Below are 20051 nucleotides of genomic sequence, written 5' to 3' on the forward strand. Positions count from 1 at the left end.
AAAATAATTAACGAAATGATAAATAATAAACGAAAGATAATGTACTTTGGTTTTTTATAGTAATGTCGTTGGATTTATTTGCGTTATTCAGGATATAAAATTGGAAATTGTCATTTTCCTGTGCGAATGTGCAAATATTGATTCTCAAAATCTGCGATTATCGAGATTGCAGCCGTCATATTTGTAAATAAAACGTTCACTTGACGATAAAAATTGCTATTTAATTTAAATTTCTATTTAATAAAGGCCCAATTCTCACTGTGCAAATAATAAAATATAATATAAACGTAACGTGAGATTTTATATTATATCAGAAATATAATTTTACGTATTATAAATAAAAATTCTTCGTAATAAAATAACGATTAAAGAATTTTTCTTTTCTTTTATTGTGTACCTACTTGATAAATGTTCAATGCAACATTTTGGCACATTTACTGTCCCTTTCGGCATATAGCTAGGGGATGAGCAATCGATAGAGCAAACTGTTGATTCTGGCCCGGATGTTGGCCACGATTCCGGATTTTATGGCGGCACGAGGTGAATTGAACACGCCGGAGAAATCAGTCTTTTTTGAATCCTACTGATCTGTTTACACAGTAAAACAGAGAATACTAATAATAAATAAAAATAGGAATTCGATTTATTTACGTACCATATATTACATTGTTAAAGCATTTTTTAAAGAAAAATTATATAAGGTTTTCGGAAATAATCGCAAATTTTTTGTGACACAGCTTTTATTTAATAATATAATGAATTTTTATTGTTTTATTTCGTTCATTCAAATATATTTATCGACAAATTAAAAAGATGTATAATATCTCTATGTATATATGCTTTCTCTTTTCTTTTTTTCTGAAAGCACTTGTTTATTTGCTTTCACGCTTAAATTGTTCGCTTCCAATTAAGACGGATAATCGGTTCAGGATTGTAATTAACGGTATATAAAAAGAAAAACAAGAAATAGTCTGCTAACTCAATTTCTGGGGAAAAAAGCCAATTGTATAAGAATCATGTTGTTGAATTATTTACACGTCAATAAAAATATGCAAAATAGTTTTCAAAAGAAAAAAAATAATAAAAAGTTTAAAAATTACTGCAAAATATTTTTGTTTTTTAATACAAATCTAAAACTGATTTTTTTGTCTCAATTTGTGTTGAAGATTATATATTTACATATTTACATATATAATAATAAAGATCTATTTGTTAATATAAATATTTTGCCTTATACAATATTATACAATATGAATAATTAAAATAATTAGATTTTCGATGTCAAAGATATTGTAAATATATTGATATGAGATCAACATAATTAATATGCACATATACATGTATATTATATTTAGATAAAGTCATACGTAATATAATTATGCATACAATTCCTGACCTTTCGATAATGCATTAACTTAGAAACTGTAAATTTGATTAGAATGACAAGAGAGTGATATCTGAGCAATAACACGCTAATCGTTTTACGATAAACTTCGTGTTTAACATAGATATCCTATTCGAGCACTAAGTGTTAACCTAATATCTAAGTATCAAGTTCATGAATATGCGATTATTTGACATTGATGCTGCATTGATTTCTCACCACGTAGATAGTATTGATATTATATCACATTTGTTTTAATATTAAATTATTGATTTTAACATTAATGTAAATATTAAAGAAAGTTTTTTTCTCGACTTATTAATTTATATTTATATAATAAAAAGAGATATAATATTTCGTAATTTCGATATTTATGAACTATTCCTTATTTATATACAAATATAAAAAATAAAAAATTATAGAAAATATAAAAAATTAGTACTAATCAATTATTAATACGTATATATATGTATTGTATATATGACTTAAATTTTAATAATACGTATATAGAGTAAACTAGGATATGATGGCCATAGACTGTATATTTTTTAATAATTGCTAACAGTGTGCGCTTTTTTAATTATCAAAGAGAATCCATATTGTAAATATCAATTAATGACTAAAAAAGCGCATTATGTATTGTTTTTTAATATTTTTAATATAAGTATTATTTATATTTAACGATTTTAAATAAAAAATTTCGAATAAAATTCCCTCTTTAATTACTTCCTGTAGTTTACGAATTATACACAAAGTTATAATTTGATATTGTCAATATACGTGTACTTTGTAAGACTTTCCTTTCTCTTGTCTAAATACGTCAAATTCTCGAGCTACTTTATGCGCACACGTACGGACGCGCTTACAAATACACACAACACTATGCTTCCCCCAAGTCAATATTGTGCGCGATCCTTTCTAACAGAAAACTGCCACTTAATTCACTTGTACGCCCAACTTGAAAGTTCCATCGGTATACTTTCTCCGATCACGAAGGGCGTTTCATAGGCTCTTTCATAGGATAATCCTCTTGCAAGAAAAGAAAATAGACCGGGTACATCCTCACAAATCCGCTTTCTCTCTTCGGTCACGCTTTTAAACACGAATTCCGGTCGCAATAGCAACATCTTAGTTGCTTTCTCTCTTTTTCTATTCGCTATAAATACGAATTGCCAGCTCTGTCGACCGTGACCTCTCGTTAAGCCGTAATTGCATCGAGCTTTTCACGAGGAAAAAAGATCCTAGCGAGATCATGCTATATCAGAAAAAGATGTACCAATAAAATAACCGGTCAAGCAATATTGGTAGATAATTCACAATCTTGTTAAATAAAAATATATATATGTTATTTTTTAACAATTTTTATTCAATTTCTGTAATAATTAAATTTTATTTAATTAAAATATTTTAAAAATTGTATATTATTGTATATTATACATATATTACCATTTATTTTAGACTGCATTAATTAAAAGAAAAAACGAAGTTATATAGTCACAAAATAAGTGTAGCACATTAGTAATCGTCATTTATTAATAATCACAGGTAATATTGACATATCTTTTTCTAATTTCTATTTTATTCGCCTTTATTTAAAAGACATTGAGCAATTCTAATGCCTGTTGCGTGTTCTCATAATGAAAAATCGTGACTTAATTTTCCTAGAAACTTTCGTGACATTGGATGATATCGTCCTCTTTTCCTACTCCCAACCCGTGATACATAGGGAGAGGGGATCCAATCTCGACAAGCAACACCTCAAAGTCTCGACGTGTCTTCATCTCGCTCGGCTTCGTTGCTATTTTCCGCCTTAGTTCTCAACCCTCATTCTCAATTTCTCGTGTCTCGCTCGCTTGAGCCCCTCTCGACGGGTTTCTCGCGGCTTAAAACCTTCCCGCGAGAGATGTACATCGATGCAGACGAGTTAATATCGCGACTAGACAGATGGATAGAGAGGGAGAGAGAGAGGGAGAGAGCGTGAATGAGAGAGACAGTAACTCTCATCCGAAATCGATGGAGCTTAAGACCCTGGACAACGAAGGCTACCGGGATGCTCTGGCGTAGTTCGAAGAGCTTCTGCGGTTCTTTTTCGATTGAGGAAACCGGTCGGAAGTTGTTGAAGGACGTTCGAGTGCCGAGAAAAACATCTCGTCGCGTTTGTTCATAAAATGATTGTGGCCATGTATCGATAGGAAATAATGTTAGCCATCTGTACCTTATTCGTGTCAAATATTTAAATGTTTATTGTTACATAATATTCCATACCATAATCTTCGAAGTAATATATAATATTATATGCATGTGAATATATAAAGAGTTTTGTTTTTTTTTTTTTTTTATTATAAATTATACAACCATTGACAAAATTATTAGGCACCCTTAAATTTTCCATATTTCTTATTTTGTAGATTCCAAAAAAGATTAAAAAATTAAAAAAAACTATTGATAGGACTTTAAAGCTGAAATTTCAAGCTTTAAAATGCTTTTTTTAAACTTTCCTACAATTTTTTTTTGGCCGAGATACATAATTTTGAAACTAAATCTGTATTTTTCAGACATGTTGTCGATAATGGGCGACAAATTATCGCAAACAAAAAATTAAAAAAAAAACATTTTAAAGCTTGAAATTTCAGCTTTAAAGTGCTATCGATAGTTTTTTAATCTTTTTAATATTTATATACTATTAACAAAATAAGAAATACGGAAAATTTAAGGGTGCCTAATAATTTTGTCAATGTATGGCTGTATGTTCGAACCATTTACCAACGTAATTGAAATTTTATTACAATATAATTGTACTCGTGTGTTGAAAAGTTTTTAGATTAAATATTTCTTTTTGACAGCGATGATTTTTGAAATTAATTGTTAAGCTTTAAATTTTGCATTTGTTGAATTTAATATCTTTTTGTGAATTATACTCTTTGTTACACACTTACATCTGCTATACATTTCCTATAACGCGCCAGCATAAACGTCGAGTACTGCATTCATGAAAATCCAAGCGATCACTTATCTCAAACGGTTTCCACAATGAACGCTAGGCAAGGATCGGCAGGTATGCTATTCGGTTTCGGAGTCGTGTTTTGCTTCGTAAATCACAAACAGAATTGATAGAACAAATCGGTGAGAGCGCGCGCAAGACAACAGATTCGACGTATGCACGCATACGTCGAATACATTTCAGTCGATTTCGGCTTGCCGCATCTATTTCGGTATATCGGAGGGATATCTCCCGTGATGGAACCACGATGGGGACGGGGAGGGTGAAGAGAGCGGGCGGGAAGCGAAAGACGCGCGGGAAGACCTGATCGATCGCGGTCACGAGTACGGTGGATGCAAAGCACGTGTCAAGGTAAAACGGCTGCTGTGCGTCGACGTCGCCAGCAAATCCCCGCTGAAAACGTATTCCGATGGTTCGTAACGGTTTCTCTCGATGTGATATCTCGCGATTGCCGCTTTCTCGCGAACGAGAGAGCACTCGAACTCTCGTTTCCAAGTTGATGCGAAATCATCTTCCAGCCCGATGCGGCTGCGATCGATTTACATAAGATGTTTAATATTCAAAATCTGTGACGCGACGAATCGCGATGGTGGATTAAGTTATAATCCAACTACCACGAATACATATTTCAGTTGAATCGATAAGCAAAGAGATTAAGGATAGATAAAGATATAGTTCTATTTGCCGATTCATTGCTAATTTATTACGTTTGCCAAATTATCGTTTATATATTTATGTATTATACATATATAAATGAAGAAGATTCAATCAAAAATAAAGTTGATTCTATAAAATTTCAAGCCGCAGCAATTTTATATGTACTTAATGTTTTAATTATTATATTTGCTAATTATCAACACAGTATTTGTGTCGCTTTTAATTTCGAGAAGATATATTAATAAATTATTTATACTTTGATTAAATTTAATCCAGCACATTTAATAATCAAACTATCACTTTGAATTAAATTTATACTTCTAATCGAACGAGTCGTTTCGAATTAATCGAGGATGCGATAAATGTCGATAGTTGTTACGTGTATTTTGCATATAGATTTCATCGTCGAAAAAGTCGATATAGGGAAAATAATTTAACAAACAATACGGCAATGGTTATTTCATAATCTCATTAACGAGTTAAAGCGTGGGTGTAATCGCTGATAATAATCCGAATCGCGCTGATGTAGTCCGCGAATCGCGAGTTACCTGCCGTTTAATCGATCAGAATTATTAATTATTCCCACAAGTATTCCGGGTCGCCGCAAGCTTGACGATGATTGCGAGCGAGGGTTGTAAATAAGTAAAGCGTACTTAATATGTAGAAGGAGGAAGAGAGAGAAAGCGGAAGTGGTAAACGCACAGAAATTCCATAATTCGACGATGCTCGAAGACCGACCAGATCGATAACTTTTACGTTATTATGTTATATGCCTACCGGCATATATATTTCGAATTATAAACAAAGAGTGCGGCCAAAACATTCTCCAATTTTTCTTTAGTCAATTTACAAATTAATTTTCTGATAAAATGAAAAATAATTACGATAATTATAGATTATGAATATACAAGTTTTAGAATGTAATCTTTTTATCCTCCTGGAAGGGTAAAATAAACTTCAAAGATTGCAGTTCGACAGATAGGCACAATGAAAAATGAAAAATTAAACGTAATTTATAAAAACAAAATATCTTTTTATTATAATTATTGTTGATATCAATTATAATATTACACAAGCCCTAATTGGGAATAACAAAATTGTGATTGTGAAACATAACATATATTCTCATAATTATATATAATATACTCATTATTAGTTTTTATTTTATCACAAAATTAAACTTTGGAAATCAAATAAAGAAAACTTTGTGAACATTTTGGTCACACTCTTTATAATAAATTTACAGAGGCAAGTATTGTCAAAATAATTTCTGCATAACCATTAACCTGATGAAGTTGTTGCGGTTCTAATATGTAGGTTAATTAAATTATAGCATAAGACAAAATGCTAGCAAATTAAATTGTACTCTTGGTTCTCTGGTTACTTATGGAAAGCAAACTTTAATCGTATTAACGTACAATGAATTGTGTGTGTTATTCTGTATTTTTCTCTCTTACGCATAAATTTTAACTACAACTTTTTATTTTTAATTGATTGATCAATTAATCTACTCATCGTTGATGATGTTACCGCAGAAATATTATCATGGAAATTTAGTCACTTTTTACCATGTTTACATTTACATACATATTGTATATATACACAAATTGGATCTATATTCAAAAAGTAAATTTGTAATGCAATTTATAAAAAATATATATTAAAAATATTGAAAAATTATATTTATAATAAATAAACTAAGTAACAATTGAAAAACTTGCGTATATGAACGAGAAATATAGGTAATCTAAAATTTGCTTCTGTGCTGTTTTACGACTTTACATAATTGCTCTCGAGAATTCTTCAGACAAAATCAGATAATTATTACTTGAATACCTTTAAACTTAAGAACTTTTCCGCAAAGTAAAAAGTGAATTTTTTCATACTACTGCATATATTTTATTCTTTTTAAGATGTGCGAGAGAGAGAGAGAGAGAGAGAGAGAGAGAGAGAGAGAGAGAGAGAGAATAACGTTATTATGGAATTTTAAATCTACTGTAACAAAAAACTGCAAGGATATCTAAAAAAAGTCTGGCACGAACATTTCTCTTCTCTTGCTGAAAAATTTTCCACTCCAAATATAGCAACGCGTCACTGTACGCTATAGCGACTCCGAAAAATAATGACGCCCGCGTTGTGGCCGTCGAATCACTCATGTGCGAATTTGCATTAATTGCAATTAGGAAGACGATGTTACGTCACTGTGCATTTTCATTAATTTTAACGGTGTCGGCCAGTGTATGTACATGTATCCATTGTTGTGTGTCCCATTCCGTTACTCGCGCGCTTGTTCGCGCATCTCGCGCTTCTATATCCCGGTTGCATGTTGAGTATTGACAGCAAGGTATCGCGAACGCGACAAGTGGAAGGCGAAACGGCTGTCGTTTATCTGTCAAATTCAATTCCTTTTCCCAGTGCCGGTGCAATGGCGGCTGTGTGAACGTCGACACGAGCTGTTGCCCTAAAGACCTATTTAACCCTTCGCAACACGATACAATTTCCCTCTCATTTTGCCGTTATCGATATCGCGCAATGTAATAAATAATTTCTGTTCTTCAGAATTTTTTAGAAATGCGAAATATACAATTTACGCAATTTAATAAAAACGTAATAATAACTTTTAAAGGAAAAATGTATTGTATTTTTATAAAATATTATGTTTGTATCAAAATACATGTGTCAAAAGCTTATATTAATTTAATACATAAAAGCCAATTACATTTGCAAATTACATTTAGGATGACTATGTAATATAATACATTTGAAAAAAAATAATGATAATAATACGATTATATTCACGAAAATCATTTTACGTAATATCTCGAATTCCTATATCACATTTTATAACATTTAATTAGTGGTTTATGTAAACAAAACAACTATTTATATGTTTGAAAATTGTAATACTTGTCCGCGTGTGTTCCTTGTTTCTGATGTTATAAATGAAAAAATTATTTATATAGCCCACATAGAGATCTTTATCTTTCAAACTGATTGACTGTACGTACGCGTGAAATTCAAAGGAGCGTGTTTGGCCACGCTAATTGCTGGATGAAAACGATTGTTCGATCTGGATGATTGTGCAATTATTTCGATAGTGCTTTTCGTTCAATCGAAGAATTTCAACAAGCTGACCGCCGAGCCTCATATCTCTCGAATTCCGAAGTAGCCTCCGAGCTTTGAAAAGATGGGGTCAGACATGTTTGGCATTTCATTGTAATTCTTTTGTAATTTGCTTGTCTATATTTACACTTAATTTATATGAATTTAGAGAGTGTTTTTTCTTTTATATTTGTACATTAATCTACTTTTTTCGATCATTGAAATATTTATTTAGAAAAAAGGATTTCCTTCTGATTGAAATTGAAACAAATATTTTTAAAACCTCTCGGCACCATTACAAGCAAACTTGTTCTACTATTCAAATCAGCTGTTCGATTATAACTTGTTTCATAACAAATATAAATATTTGAATGTTGAAAATATCGAAGCAGTAATTCTGATATAGTGTATATACATATACGTATTCCGATGATGTAGAGCAAGCAGAACTAGAATGTCGTTCATGTAAAACTTAGATTACGATATTGTCACCGTCCTTCGACAACAAGACCACAAAGAATTTTATCCTCGTGTCGTATTTTCCTCTGTGATGATGCAAGCAATGTAATAATTAGCGATCGCGAGCGAGAGAGACAGATATCATTTCACAAGAGTGACAGGATGTATCTTTGCTCGCTGCCGTTCGCAAAAAAAGTCGGACATAAATTTATGCTTTCGGACGATTATTCATCTCCGCGAACAAAAGTGACAAATATTAATCGAACCGTTGCACCAAGATTCCAAATGAATTTTTTACTATCACCTGTTTACTTATTTATCTATTTATATAGATGCGCATACACCCACGTATACACGTGCACGTTCATCCCCGTCATCGCCTTTTCTCATATCCCTTGGGAAGCACTGGTTTTCGCAAACATAAAGAATTTATTTTTCTTCGTTGATTTCCTTCGCCTGTGGGTACGCAGTAAAAGATGGCTTTTGCTATCTCGGGTCCTTTAATTTCTCTTCAATTATTTAATCTCAGATGGTGGGTTTTATTATAGGTAATTTTTTATTTATATTGAAATCCATCGGGGACAGATTCAAGAGATCCTATCGGCAATCTTATTAAATATTTAAGCTAGATATAACAAGGATGGTAAAAGAGATAAGATTATTATTGAGGTAAATGTCTATATATAAATATATATATATATATATATTATATTATATATATTTATATATATAAATATATATATATATATATATATATATAAAAATCATGATACAGAAAAAAAAGAGATAAGAACAACCATAATATACATGGATTATCGAAACATAAAAATGTAAAATAATATGCAAAGGTAACAATACGATAACAATATCTGTAAAAAATATTACCTACTATCGTTTATATATATATATATATATATATATATATATATATATATATATATATATATATATATATATACATACATATATATATATATACGCGCATTACAGAATATTTGGAAATTTAGACATTTTATAAGATTTTAGGCTTTTTATAATCTTAAACACATATGAGATAATATAAAGGATAGTAGGTAATATTTTTTACAGATATTGTTATTCGTATTGTTACCTTCGCATATTATTTTACATTTTTATGTTTCGATAATCCATGTATATTATGGTTGTTCTTATCTCTTTTTTTTTCTGTATCATGATTTTCGAAGGGAAATATTTTCTCGTATAGTCATGTGGGATAGAAGAAGATTGTATATATATATATGTTACATGTACGGTGGAATCTCACGACCACGCCGTGAATTCCATTAGCAGGTTTCATTATCTCACAAGAATGCGACGATTTGGTAAGACGCGCTTTCGTTTCTATTTACTATTTATTACAATTACAAACGTTATTTAAACATTCCTTTTTTTTCTTTTTCCATCCTTGTATCTTTATGGTGAAGAAAAAAAATTAAACGACAAGTGTTGTTATTATAAATGCGCGTATGGAGAGATAGAGTTATTCTATTTTGCTTTCAATATTATCAATCTTTTGTTTATATTTATGATATTTCGTTATTTATATTTTCGCAGAAAATTTCCCTAGATATTCTTGTCTATATTTTATTTTAATTAAATTTTGCAAAATATAAGATCTTATTTATATAGATGTGTGCGTTTTATAATTAAAATTGTTGCTAGTCCGTAGAGAAGATTTTGTTTTGTCGTTATAATGTTGATTTTATGGAACAAAGTTTTACATATATTATTATTAATATTTTTTGATCCGGCGATATAAAACAAGTGTTCGTTATTCCGGACCAAAGCACTTTAATGTAAATCGCAAAATTTATATAAGAGATAATTAATCTTGGATTGGAGGGGTTCATTAATGCTGATAAATAACATTGATCGGTCAGGTTTGCATTAAATATCGTTGCTAGACTTTGTCGTTTTCGTTCGCTTTTATACGGTTTTCAGATATTGCACTGCTCATGTCGACACACAGCAAATGCGTAGCATGAGGATATAAAACTTTTTTTGTCTGTCTAGTTCGATTAAACGGTAAATGGAAATATCTTTGTCATACGAACAATTGTACTACATTATTCCTTTCATCTCGTACGGGGATAAAGCTAGCACAACCTAACGGAAGCGACTCTTTACTTCCTATTTGAAAATATAAAAATATACGAGAGAATAGAATAAAGTAGCTTTTTACCGCGATGATTATTTTCATGTGTTTGCATACAATTCCATTATCATTTTTTGATCGTTATCAACTTTTCTTCGCTCGTGTTTGTATAATTATGATGTATGTATTATGTGAATTATATTTTTAAACAGAATTTTAATTAAATTATATTTCAAGCTGAATCTTAATAAAAGCATACAAAGATATGATATAAATGTATGTATAACGTATGTTAATGTGTATTTTGCATATACAAAGATAAACTTCTAGTGCTCGAATTAATCACACCTGATTCAATTTGCATTAATAGCATCTTAACTTACATCCACTCGCTGTACAGCGTCATGAGAGAGATTATATCAATTTCCATATTCCGTGCTTTGGAACGTAGCTCATGATCGAATATATCGATCATGCTAATAATGTATTCAACACCATGGCTTTTATACGCCAGTGTCCGTTAACGCGATGCCCATAAAATCGTCTTTAGGTTGATTTGCATTTAATCTCACCGATGGCCGATCAGGGACGTCGGCTGTAATTGGTACAGACAATTAACCCTGCACGGGTGATGGCACGATCGTTACGATGAAATTACCTCGGGAAGAAGGCACATTTCTCTCTGTTTCAAGAATCGTATTACGAGGCGTCGAGAGGGTTTCAACGATTCAATTCGACCGCCCCTCAATTTTGCGGGTACGTAACTTATTGTTAAGTACGTCCGATCCGATAAATGGTACCGGTCGAAATAAATCAAGGGCCGTTTGCACATCTTTAAAAATTATGATCCGAGACAATGAAGAATTTCGAAATAATTCGAGGAGAACAAGTGCCATTTGTACGGGCATTGTACCTCCAAGTTAGGGATGGAAATGGAAATTAGGTCGCGGTAGTCAATAATATCATTGACGATATTTTAAAAATCGTTTCTCGAGCAGATTCTCTTTGTATCGCAGTAAGAATGAAAAAGAGAACATATTAATGGTATGAATTTTCTACGATATTATTCTATTAATTTCAGAATTAAAATCTTCATCTATTCGCTTATTACTTTAATAATTATGAAGGCTACTGATAGCCGACTACTTTGTTAAAAGTCAATTAAGATTAGCATGAATGATATTATGCATACTTCATATATGTTCAGGCAATCTTTTTCAGTCTTGTTCTATTTCATTTATTTCGCTCTTTCTCCCAGATCGACCATTAAGAATTCATCAGGAATTACTCAGCATCAGTGGCACAATAGAATTCAATTACATTCGGGTATAAATTATTCTGACCGTTCGTTATGTAGACACGCGAGGATATATTAAACGTCTACGTGATATCTGTCTACCACTTATCAGTTAATTTGTCATTTGGATAATCCATATATATAATATGTCTCTCTCTGTGGTTTGCGTGTATCTATGCCGCACCACCACAATAACCACACATCGTAGAAAAGAAAGACAGCGTCACTGAGTATTAATTAATATCTACTATAAATTAAGCCGTTTAATCGTGCTCGTAAATTCGATTGTTTTGCTTGATTTATGGAATGAACGATTTGGCACATTGGTGAAGTGGACCTTTAATTCGTCGAATGAAGAGATTAAAGAAAGAGAAAAACTCGTATAAAGCTAAAAAAAGAATGAGCTAAAGAGATTTTGTTCGTTAACAAATTTTTATCTTTTGTAAGCTAAAGAACGACTTTTTAACTTCAAATACAAATAACATTATTTAAACGAAATAATGTATATTGTATTTTATATATATATATATATATACTTTTTTTTTCTCTCTGTAGGGTTTTTTTCTCGTACTCGCCTTAGCTTTGATTTTAGTTATGAAATTAAAAATGTTGAATTTGCATAATTGGTTAATTATTTTCAATTGATTTTATTTCTAGTATTATTAAATAAACCACAGCAAAGCTTGCAACCACATCAAAGTGAAACAATATTCATTGATAAATCAGCAAATATAAACAAGAGAATATAATATATCACGTATAATTAAAAATTATCATTTATATTAATACGGCATGATATATCGAGAGATATGATTTAGCGTTTGTAACATAAATTTATAAAGATAAAGTTTGAAAATATATCATACCATGTAATCATTACATTTTTCTTTTATTATACCATTAGTCACACACTTATTTTCGCTTTGTTTGATAAACAGTACATTTTTAATTTAAATTTATTCCGTGTCATTTTTTTTTACGTATGTGATTGTAATTTTTTCTGCAAAGACAACTTCTCTTGATATTCATTGCTTGTTATATATTTCTTTTATTCTTTTATTAATTTTCCGTAGGTTTTAATCCTATTATAATTTTGAAAAAAAAAAATAAAAATTTAAGTAAGAAATTTCTTTAAAATATCAAGAAAATCAAGAATTTTAATAATTTAATCGAAATTTAGAATTATCAAAAATTTTCATATAATACAAAATGTATAATGATATAATAATATCTAATAATAATAAATATATGATATATATTTTTTATGCCTAGTTGTATACGCACTTCAATAATTTACGTACTTGTTTTCATTACTATATAAAATTCTGTTTATTGCAATTTTATACTATTGCCTTTTTTTATTTATCATTTATCGAATCTGCACTGTTTACACGTATGTACGTATCAATCTATCAATATATTACGTTTTATACGTGACCGTTGATTCGCATAAATTTCCAATTCCCCTCCCTCTCCTCCGCCACTCGTCCCCATACATATTTCACGCAAGAGTCGAACGCGCCGCATTCCGGGAATCGGCATTGCATATATCCGCGATTCTCTACATTATACACCGCGATCGCATGCATGCATGTATGAAGCGTGCATGCGAAGCCGCGCGTGAATAGACTTATAAGAAATTCCGTTCTAGATATCGCGCGCGGCGATGTTTGTCGATCGCAAGTTAGCGAAAGACGGCATCTCGGATAATGTGCGTGCGTGCGTTTGTGCGTTTAGAACGGCTAGAAAAAATACGGACTCGACCTCCCACGTGCGTGGGAACTCGTGGAATTTCGACGAACGCGTCCAGATGCGGCACCGTGCCCGCGGCATGGGCGTGTATTATACGAAACGTCATCGTGCTGGCCTTACAGACATGAAAAGGTAGCTTTTCTGAATTATAGATATTATTCAAGGACAGGAAATTACAAAAATAATCTTGAGGAGAAAAAATAATTTTTCGTATCCTCACATTTTGCGCTGACACTTCACTAAATCTTCGCAAGATTATTCGCATCTCATATTTTCAAAATGTCAGTCAATTAAACGCGCTTATTGAATTCTTAAATTAAACTCTCTCGAGTTATACATTCAATAATAAAAAAAAAAAAAAAAAAAACAGAAACGCAACAGCAACAGTTATGTATCCGTAAAACTCTAATGTACGTTCTATTTTTCTTGAATTGAAATTCACATATAAACAACAATGAGAATTATATACGCGCGTTTGCTCTGCTTTATTTGTTCGACTTTTATACTTGACAGATAACTGTGATATTCGTCGCCGAAATGTCGTTGCGAAAACGGCCAGCGGTCGCATCCGGTTTTTACCGATTTCTTTTACGCGTATGATTTTACCGGACTCTTGCCGCGAATTTTGTGGATTTAATCGCTTTTCGAGCAACGTAAAGCGGATCGCGTGAGCGTAATTCACTCGCGCACATACTCGAAAAATATACAGAGATACGTGTGCGTTAGAAAGTTCTTTTTTCGACAATCTCGAAATTGATTTTTTTCTTATTAAAAAAGTGTAGGTCAGAGATACGCACTCGTACACGTACAAATGCATAACACAAGTTGGTTTATAAAATATAAAAGGTCTTTCTCTTTTGATAATTTATGCTCGTTTAAATTGAATCAATGTATTATCACTGATAAGCGACAGTTTCAATTACATCTATGACGTTTTAATCAGAAGAATCAGTTAGTGATAATGGCTGATTTTTCAATGAAATTTTATCGCCATAGTCAGTGAAATACAAGATCGAGGAACAAGACGTGAAGGTTTTTTCATTAAAGCTCATTGAAATTTTGTCACTGTTTTAATCAGTTATTTTGATTGATTAAATTTAAGAGGAATTTTTCATCAACATTCGGTCTTAATAATTTACACATTAAAAATGTTTTGAACATTTTTTGAAATACGATGCAGATAGTAGAAGTAATAATAAGAAATGATGACGTTTTCGTGAAAATGCATTACTCTCAAATTTTGTAGAATGAGTGATTATAGTTTATGGCTAAAGCATTGAATGTAAAAACCGAGAACAACTGTCTTGCATAGCTCGACGAACTGCACGTATTTCGACCTCCTTCTGCATTCCGGAACTGATGGAATTTCAAGGAGCGTGCGGAATTTCGTTCTGTTTATAAGAACGAGCGGCAAAAGAATAGAATATAGCGTCATCCTGTAGATCTTTAAAAAGTATTTTTGAATATTATTGGAAAATAATGATTTCAAAACTAATAGATACTGAAAAGTCTAACTTTTTTATTTGTCTGCTCGACTTTATTTTCTATTTGATGCAATTATATTATATTATAATTGATATAAAAATTGTTTCTCTATCGCAAAACCTCTCTTTTCATATTTAAGCGTTTAAAATTACTAAAATAGTACGCAATCAAATTATTTCATCTGTCTCTATTCTTATTATTCTTAATTAAGGACGGATCACGAAAGTATATCAAGTAGGTATATAAGTTCAAGGAGCAACTCTCAATTATCAAGACGGATACGTAAAAAGATTCCGATTCCTTGCCTCTTTACTGGTTTTCTTTCCTTTTCTTGTCTTTCAACGCTTTGTTGAAAACCAACCGAGCTTCTTGTCTTCTCGAATTTTGCTACGAAGAAAGCAGTTTCGGAGAACAAGCAAAGTTATCTCGTGCCGTATTACTCGGTCTTTTGTCTATAGGAACAGAATATGGAAGTAATGTAATTAAGAAAATGAAACTGATGTAACGATTGCGAAGCAATTAAGTAAAATAACATCCGCAAACCTTTTTTCATGGATATACGATAAAATATAGTAGTAAAATAAACATTTTTATTTACTTGTGTGACAAAACCCAATATTAGTATTTTATATTATTTTATATATTTTTACTTTAAACATTTTTTGTAAATAAATATACAATGAAATAAAAATTTCTCTAGTGAAGTGTGTTCGCGTATTCGTTATATATTTTCATTTGTATACTTATTTATAAATTTTATTTTTTTATATTTTATATATATAATTTATTATTTATTTTATATATGTATATATCAATGTGTCTAAAAAAATTTCATATTTATGTGCATATGATCGATGGATTTGAAGAATGAAATTCCAATGAAACTTGATATCTCCGCCTACATCTCATTGGAGCTGTCCGTTTGGTCATTTTCAATTCTTTTTATACCGTTGCTCAGCTTCTATCCTAAAAAAAAATCTCTAAAAAATTCTTACGTTATCTCGTAAATTGTTATACAAATTTTTTTTTCGTTGATCTTTCTTCCTTTTTAGGACGACTTGATTGTTCTGGTATTAATAAAATAAAAATTATAATTGTTATTTGCCATTTTTTAATGTATGTAATACGCACATTTTGTTTTTCTTTCTATTTTATATATAGTATAAGCATTTAATATTATTGTAAAGTATAGTTAAAACATTCCGGATTATGGAAAATTTTTTATAGACAAGACTTTTTTACTTTGTTAATCCTTCAGGCAATAATTTTTTCTCACGATATATTATAATTGTTAAATAATACTTTTAGAGCACATTATCGGCATTTTACCGCGAGCTTAAGAAGGAAGTGCTTTTCTGCAAGTTTCTATTTTGAGTTGCATACTTGATGTTATATTCCACTGAAGTATCCAGAAAGTTCGTTGCATATCGTACAACAATGATGGAACGATGGTATATTACCGCAGGCAATGTAACAGGAAAATGAGATAACAATTTCGCATTAAATTATCATCGCGCAAATAAGTGATAAAACAATGGTAACAGTAAAAATATAATTATTTGTTACATTAAGCATTAAATTAAATTAATTTTCATCGCGTTAAGACTAGACATATCGAGCAATTGTCAGCGATAAAATAAATCAGCTCTATATTGAGATTGACGCGTGATTGATAAACACGTTAGATAAGCCGTTTCATAAATCTTGTGGTATATAATTTTATCTTTCTGTTAATCAATATACGATAGGATCATCGCGCGTTATCATTCTTTTTAATCCTGAAAAATTGACATCGGTTGATACTGATGTTGTATAGCCACGAATATGCAACATTTAATTATTGAAATTTATATGATTCTATTGAATATGTAACGAAATGTAACGTGTGTAAAAAAAAATGATAATCTTTTTTACTGACTTTCCCTACTTGTGATGTTTGATTTGTCAAAACTTTGAGTTTCTACGAAATGGAAGTTTCCATTGCACGAATTTCTCCTGTTTCAGCTAAAATAAAGCACGAATGCGAATTCTCATCACTCAGTATCCATTATGCTAAAACAGAGATTTCGGTGTAAGGTCTAAAATATCGTGGCTGAGGCGTGGTTATACATCATAAGCCAACTCCTTTACAATTCAATTGCATTATTCTCCGGGGCAGCCGCTAAATTGAATCATTACCGTCAGTTTTTAGCCGCGGGATGCGAACGTAATTAACATCGCCGCGAGACCGTTCTCTCCGTCGAATTTTGCGGTAATCCCTTTGTTACGCGAATGCAAATTCGCGAAACGTTTCATCGTGGCGATCGTCCCATATTACACGATCATTGCATTAATGCAAATTTGTATGCAACAAACAATAATAAAAATCGGATTTTTGATCTCGCGATATAACAGGAAATAATGGTGAAACTCACTGCATACATTAGCATTGTCTTTTTTTTCTTTGCTTATTACAAATATGAAATATTCTTTGCGCTCAAAGATTGAAAGACATTATGTAAAGATGTTTGTTTCTTCAATGTAAATTTAATCTTTTTTTCTAAAAAATTCTGGGATTTCTTATAAGTATAATGCAAATCATGATTCACTATATTTATCTATCAAAAATTGTAATAAGAAATTTTTAAAAAAATAATTAGAAAAATAATTGACATTAATATTATATTATATTAATTAGCTAATTTTTCGTGTAAATAATTGTTTTTAGTTGAATTACAATTAACGTAACAAAAATTTAAATTTTCTAGATGATTTCTTATCTTTTCCATTCTGTCAATTTACATCCTCTCTCTTGGCGTTGCTTGAATCAAATCGCTATCTCGCTATGAAAGACGTGAGTGACATTTCCTTGAAATGCGCATTCGCTCCGATCTTATCACTCGTTTTTGTCTCGCGGCGTGTTAATGCAAATTCGTCCTGTAGACATTTACATTCACTTTATATAAACTTTCCATTTAGTTTTTTATCGAGAAAATGAAACGTGCGCTATCCATAAGATACTACTTAGCCTTAGATTTTTCTCTCGTCAGTATTCTGTCATTTTATTATTTGTAAGTGCAAAATTAAGAAAAATTAATAAAAATTCCTAAAAAGATTTACCATAATTCTATGACAATTTGTTTATACTTTAAGAAATAATCGATGCTTTTATCATAGTTTTATTATATATGTTTTGATGTATATATGTGCGTCTAATATAAGTATGTATCATATTTATTAATAATATCTCAATGCTTTCAAACCTTTGTCTTTTTTAATTAAGAGAAAAATGACTACATTTTTCTCTTAATTATTATATAAACGAAAAGAAAAATTATTATATTTTCATCTTATATAAACAAAGAGAAAATTTGTACATACATTCTAGAACGCTGAAAGCAAAAATGTAAATATAGCCCTGACTCGTTAGTAGAATTTTCTTTACGATGGAAAAAAACTGAAACTCCTCTTAAATTTTTAATTTTTTAATTCCTTTATAAAGACGATAAAATCTGAAAAAGAGGAATGTTATTAATTTTAACCACTTTTATACTTAAGTAAAGAATACCAAATTGCCTCCGTAATCCTTGTATTTATTGTGAATCACAACTTTTTTTTATTTGACGAAAAGCTCGCATTCTTTGCGTGAGCACATAAATTCGAGGTCGCTGATGGAAGGAGGATGGACACGATTTACGAAAATTTCAGGTTCATTATGTCGGCCATAGGGTGGATAGGGTATTATCGATTTATACTTCGTTCGGCTTATAGCAACGACACATTACGGTTCATGGATAATCTCAAGGGTCTCTCGCTTTCTCTCGAACGTTTGCCACCGCAAATTGCTCTCTTCGTTTTCTCTTTGCTCTTTTGTAAACCCTAGCCCTTCTAGCATTATCCAAAATTACACTATCGAATTTAGACGCATGGCATTAGACCCGCGGCGTTCTCGAAACCGACAAAGTTTCGCGGCTCTCTCTATGTATGCATATCGTCGGATTATCGACATACTATCGACTTTCCGAAAATAACCCCGAGTCGATTGGAACCTCGAGAAAATCAAGTCTTCTTTCTCTCTCTCTTGCCTTGTCTCCGCTCAGCTTGATATGCGACGAAATATCAGAATAAAAGGAATAAAAAATAAATATTAGAATTCAGTGCACGCGGCAAAATCAATATACGATCCACAGAGAGATATCCTATTATCCTATTCCATATATATATATATATATATATATATATATATATATATATTTTACTTTTGTACACCTATTAAAGTATCTTATTTATTTCTTATAAAAACATTTGTATCTTACATCCTTTAATCGTATTTTTTCCATCATTGATCAGTATTCACTTATCAGTATTTGCAATTCAAGTTTTAAAAACTTTCTTTTTATTGATGTGGGTGTAGATAAAATTAAAATTTGATGTAAAAATCTCTATTTATACGTCATATATTTATGATATAAAATCTACTTATTACATTTTCTGAATGTTGATTAACTTTGCAAATCTCTCCAAGTCAAATTTGTCTCCTCTGTTTACGCTTGTGATTTTCATCATATGGGCGAAGTAACACAATTGAGTCGTCTGAGAAACTTTGCTTTGAATCGTCACGGATGGGATATTCAATTGGGTATTCACACGAATTGTTACTGAAGCAACGGTACGTTGCCAGTCCCTAAGTGATTGTTAGCTTCGCTTCAATCTTGAGAAAGCCAAAGTACACCCATCGCCTCTCTTTCCAATCTCCCAGTACCACCTGTTGAGAGAGAAAAGTCGTTCCCGATATTCGTCGGTGCTCCTCGAGTGTCAG

The 20051-nt window shown here is 31.2% G+C and overlaps 1 protein-coding gene across 9 annotated transcripts in view; it reads right to left on the reverse strand.

Moving 5' to 3' along the window:
* Positions 1-20051, reverse strand: part of Rsh (Rap GTPase activating protein radish) — a 136726-nt gene that overhangs the window by 79389 nt on the left and 37286 nt on the right. For 2 of the 9 annotated variants that reach the window (XM_072897816.1, XM_072897818.1), the window contains exon 1: positions 402-1740. The exons of 5 other annotated variants lie outside the window; for them this stretch is intronic. In XM_072897816.1, the coding sequence (XP_072753917.1) occupies positions 402-453 (52 nt within the window). In that variant the 5' untranslated portion in view covers positions 454-1740. Of the gene's footprint in view, positions 1-401; positions 1741-20051 lie in introns of those variants that run through there. 2 more of the 9 variants (XM_072897825.1, XM_072897819.1) reach the window with 1 other exon arrangement.

This window comes from Anoplolepis gracilipes, chromosome 8, assembly GCF_047496725.1.
Source record: "Anoplolepis gracilipes chromosome 8, ASM4749672v1, whole genome shotgun sequence".
NCBI classification, from domain to species: Eukaryota; Metazoa; Arthropoda; class Insecta; order Hymenoptera; family Formicidae; genus Anoplolepis; species Anoplolepis gracilipes.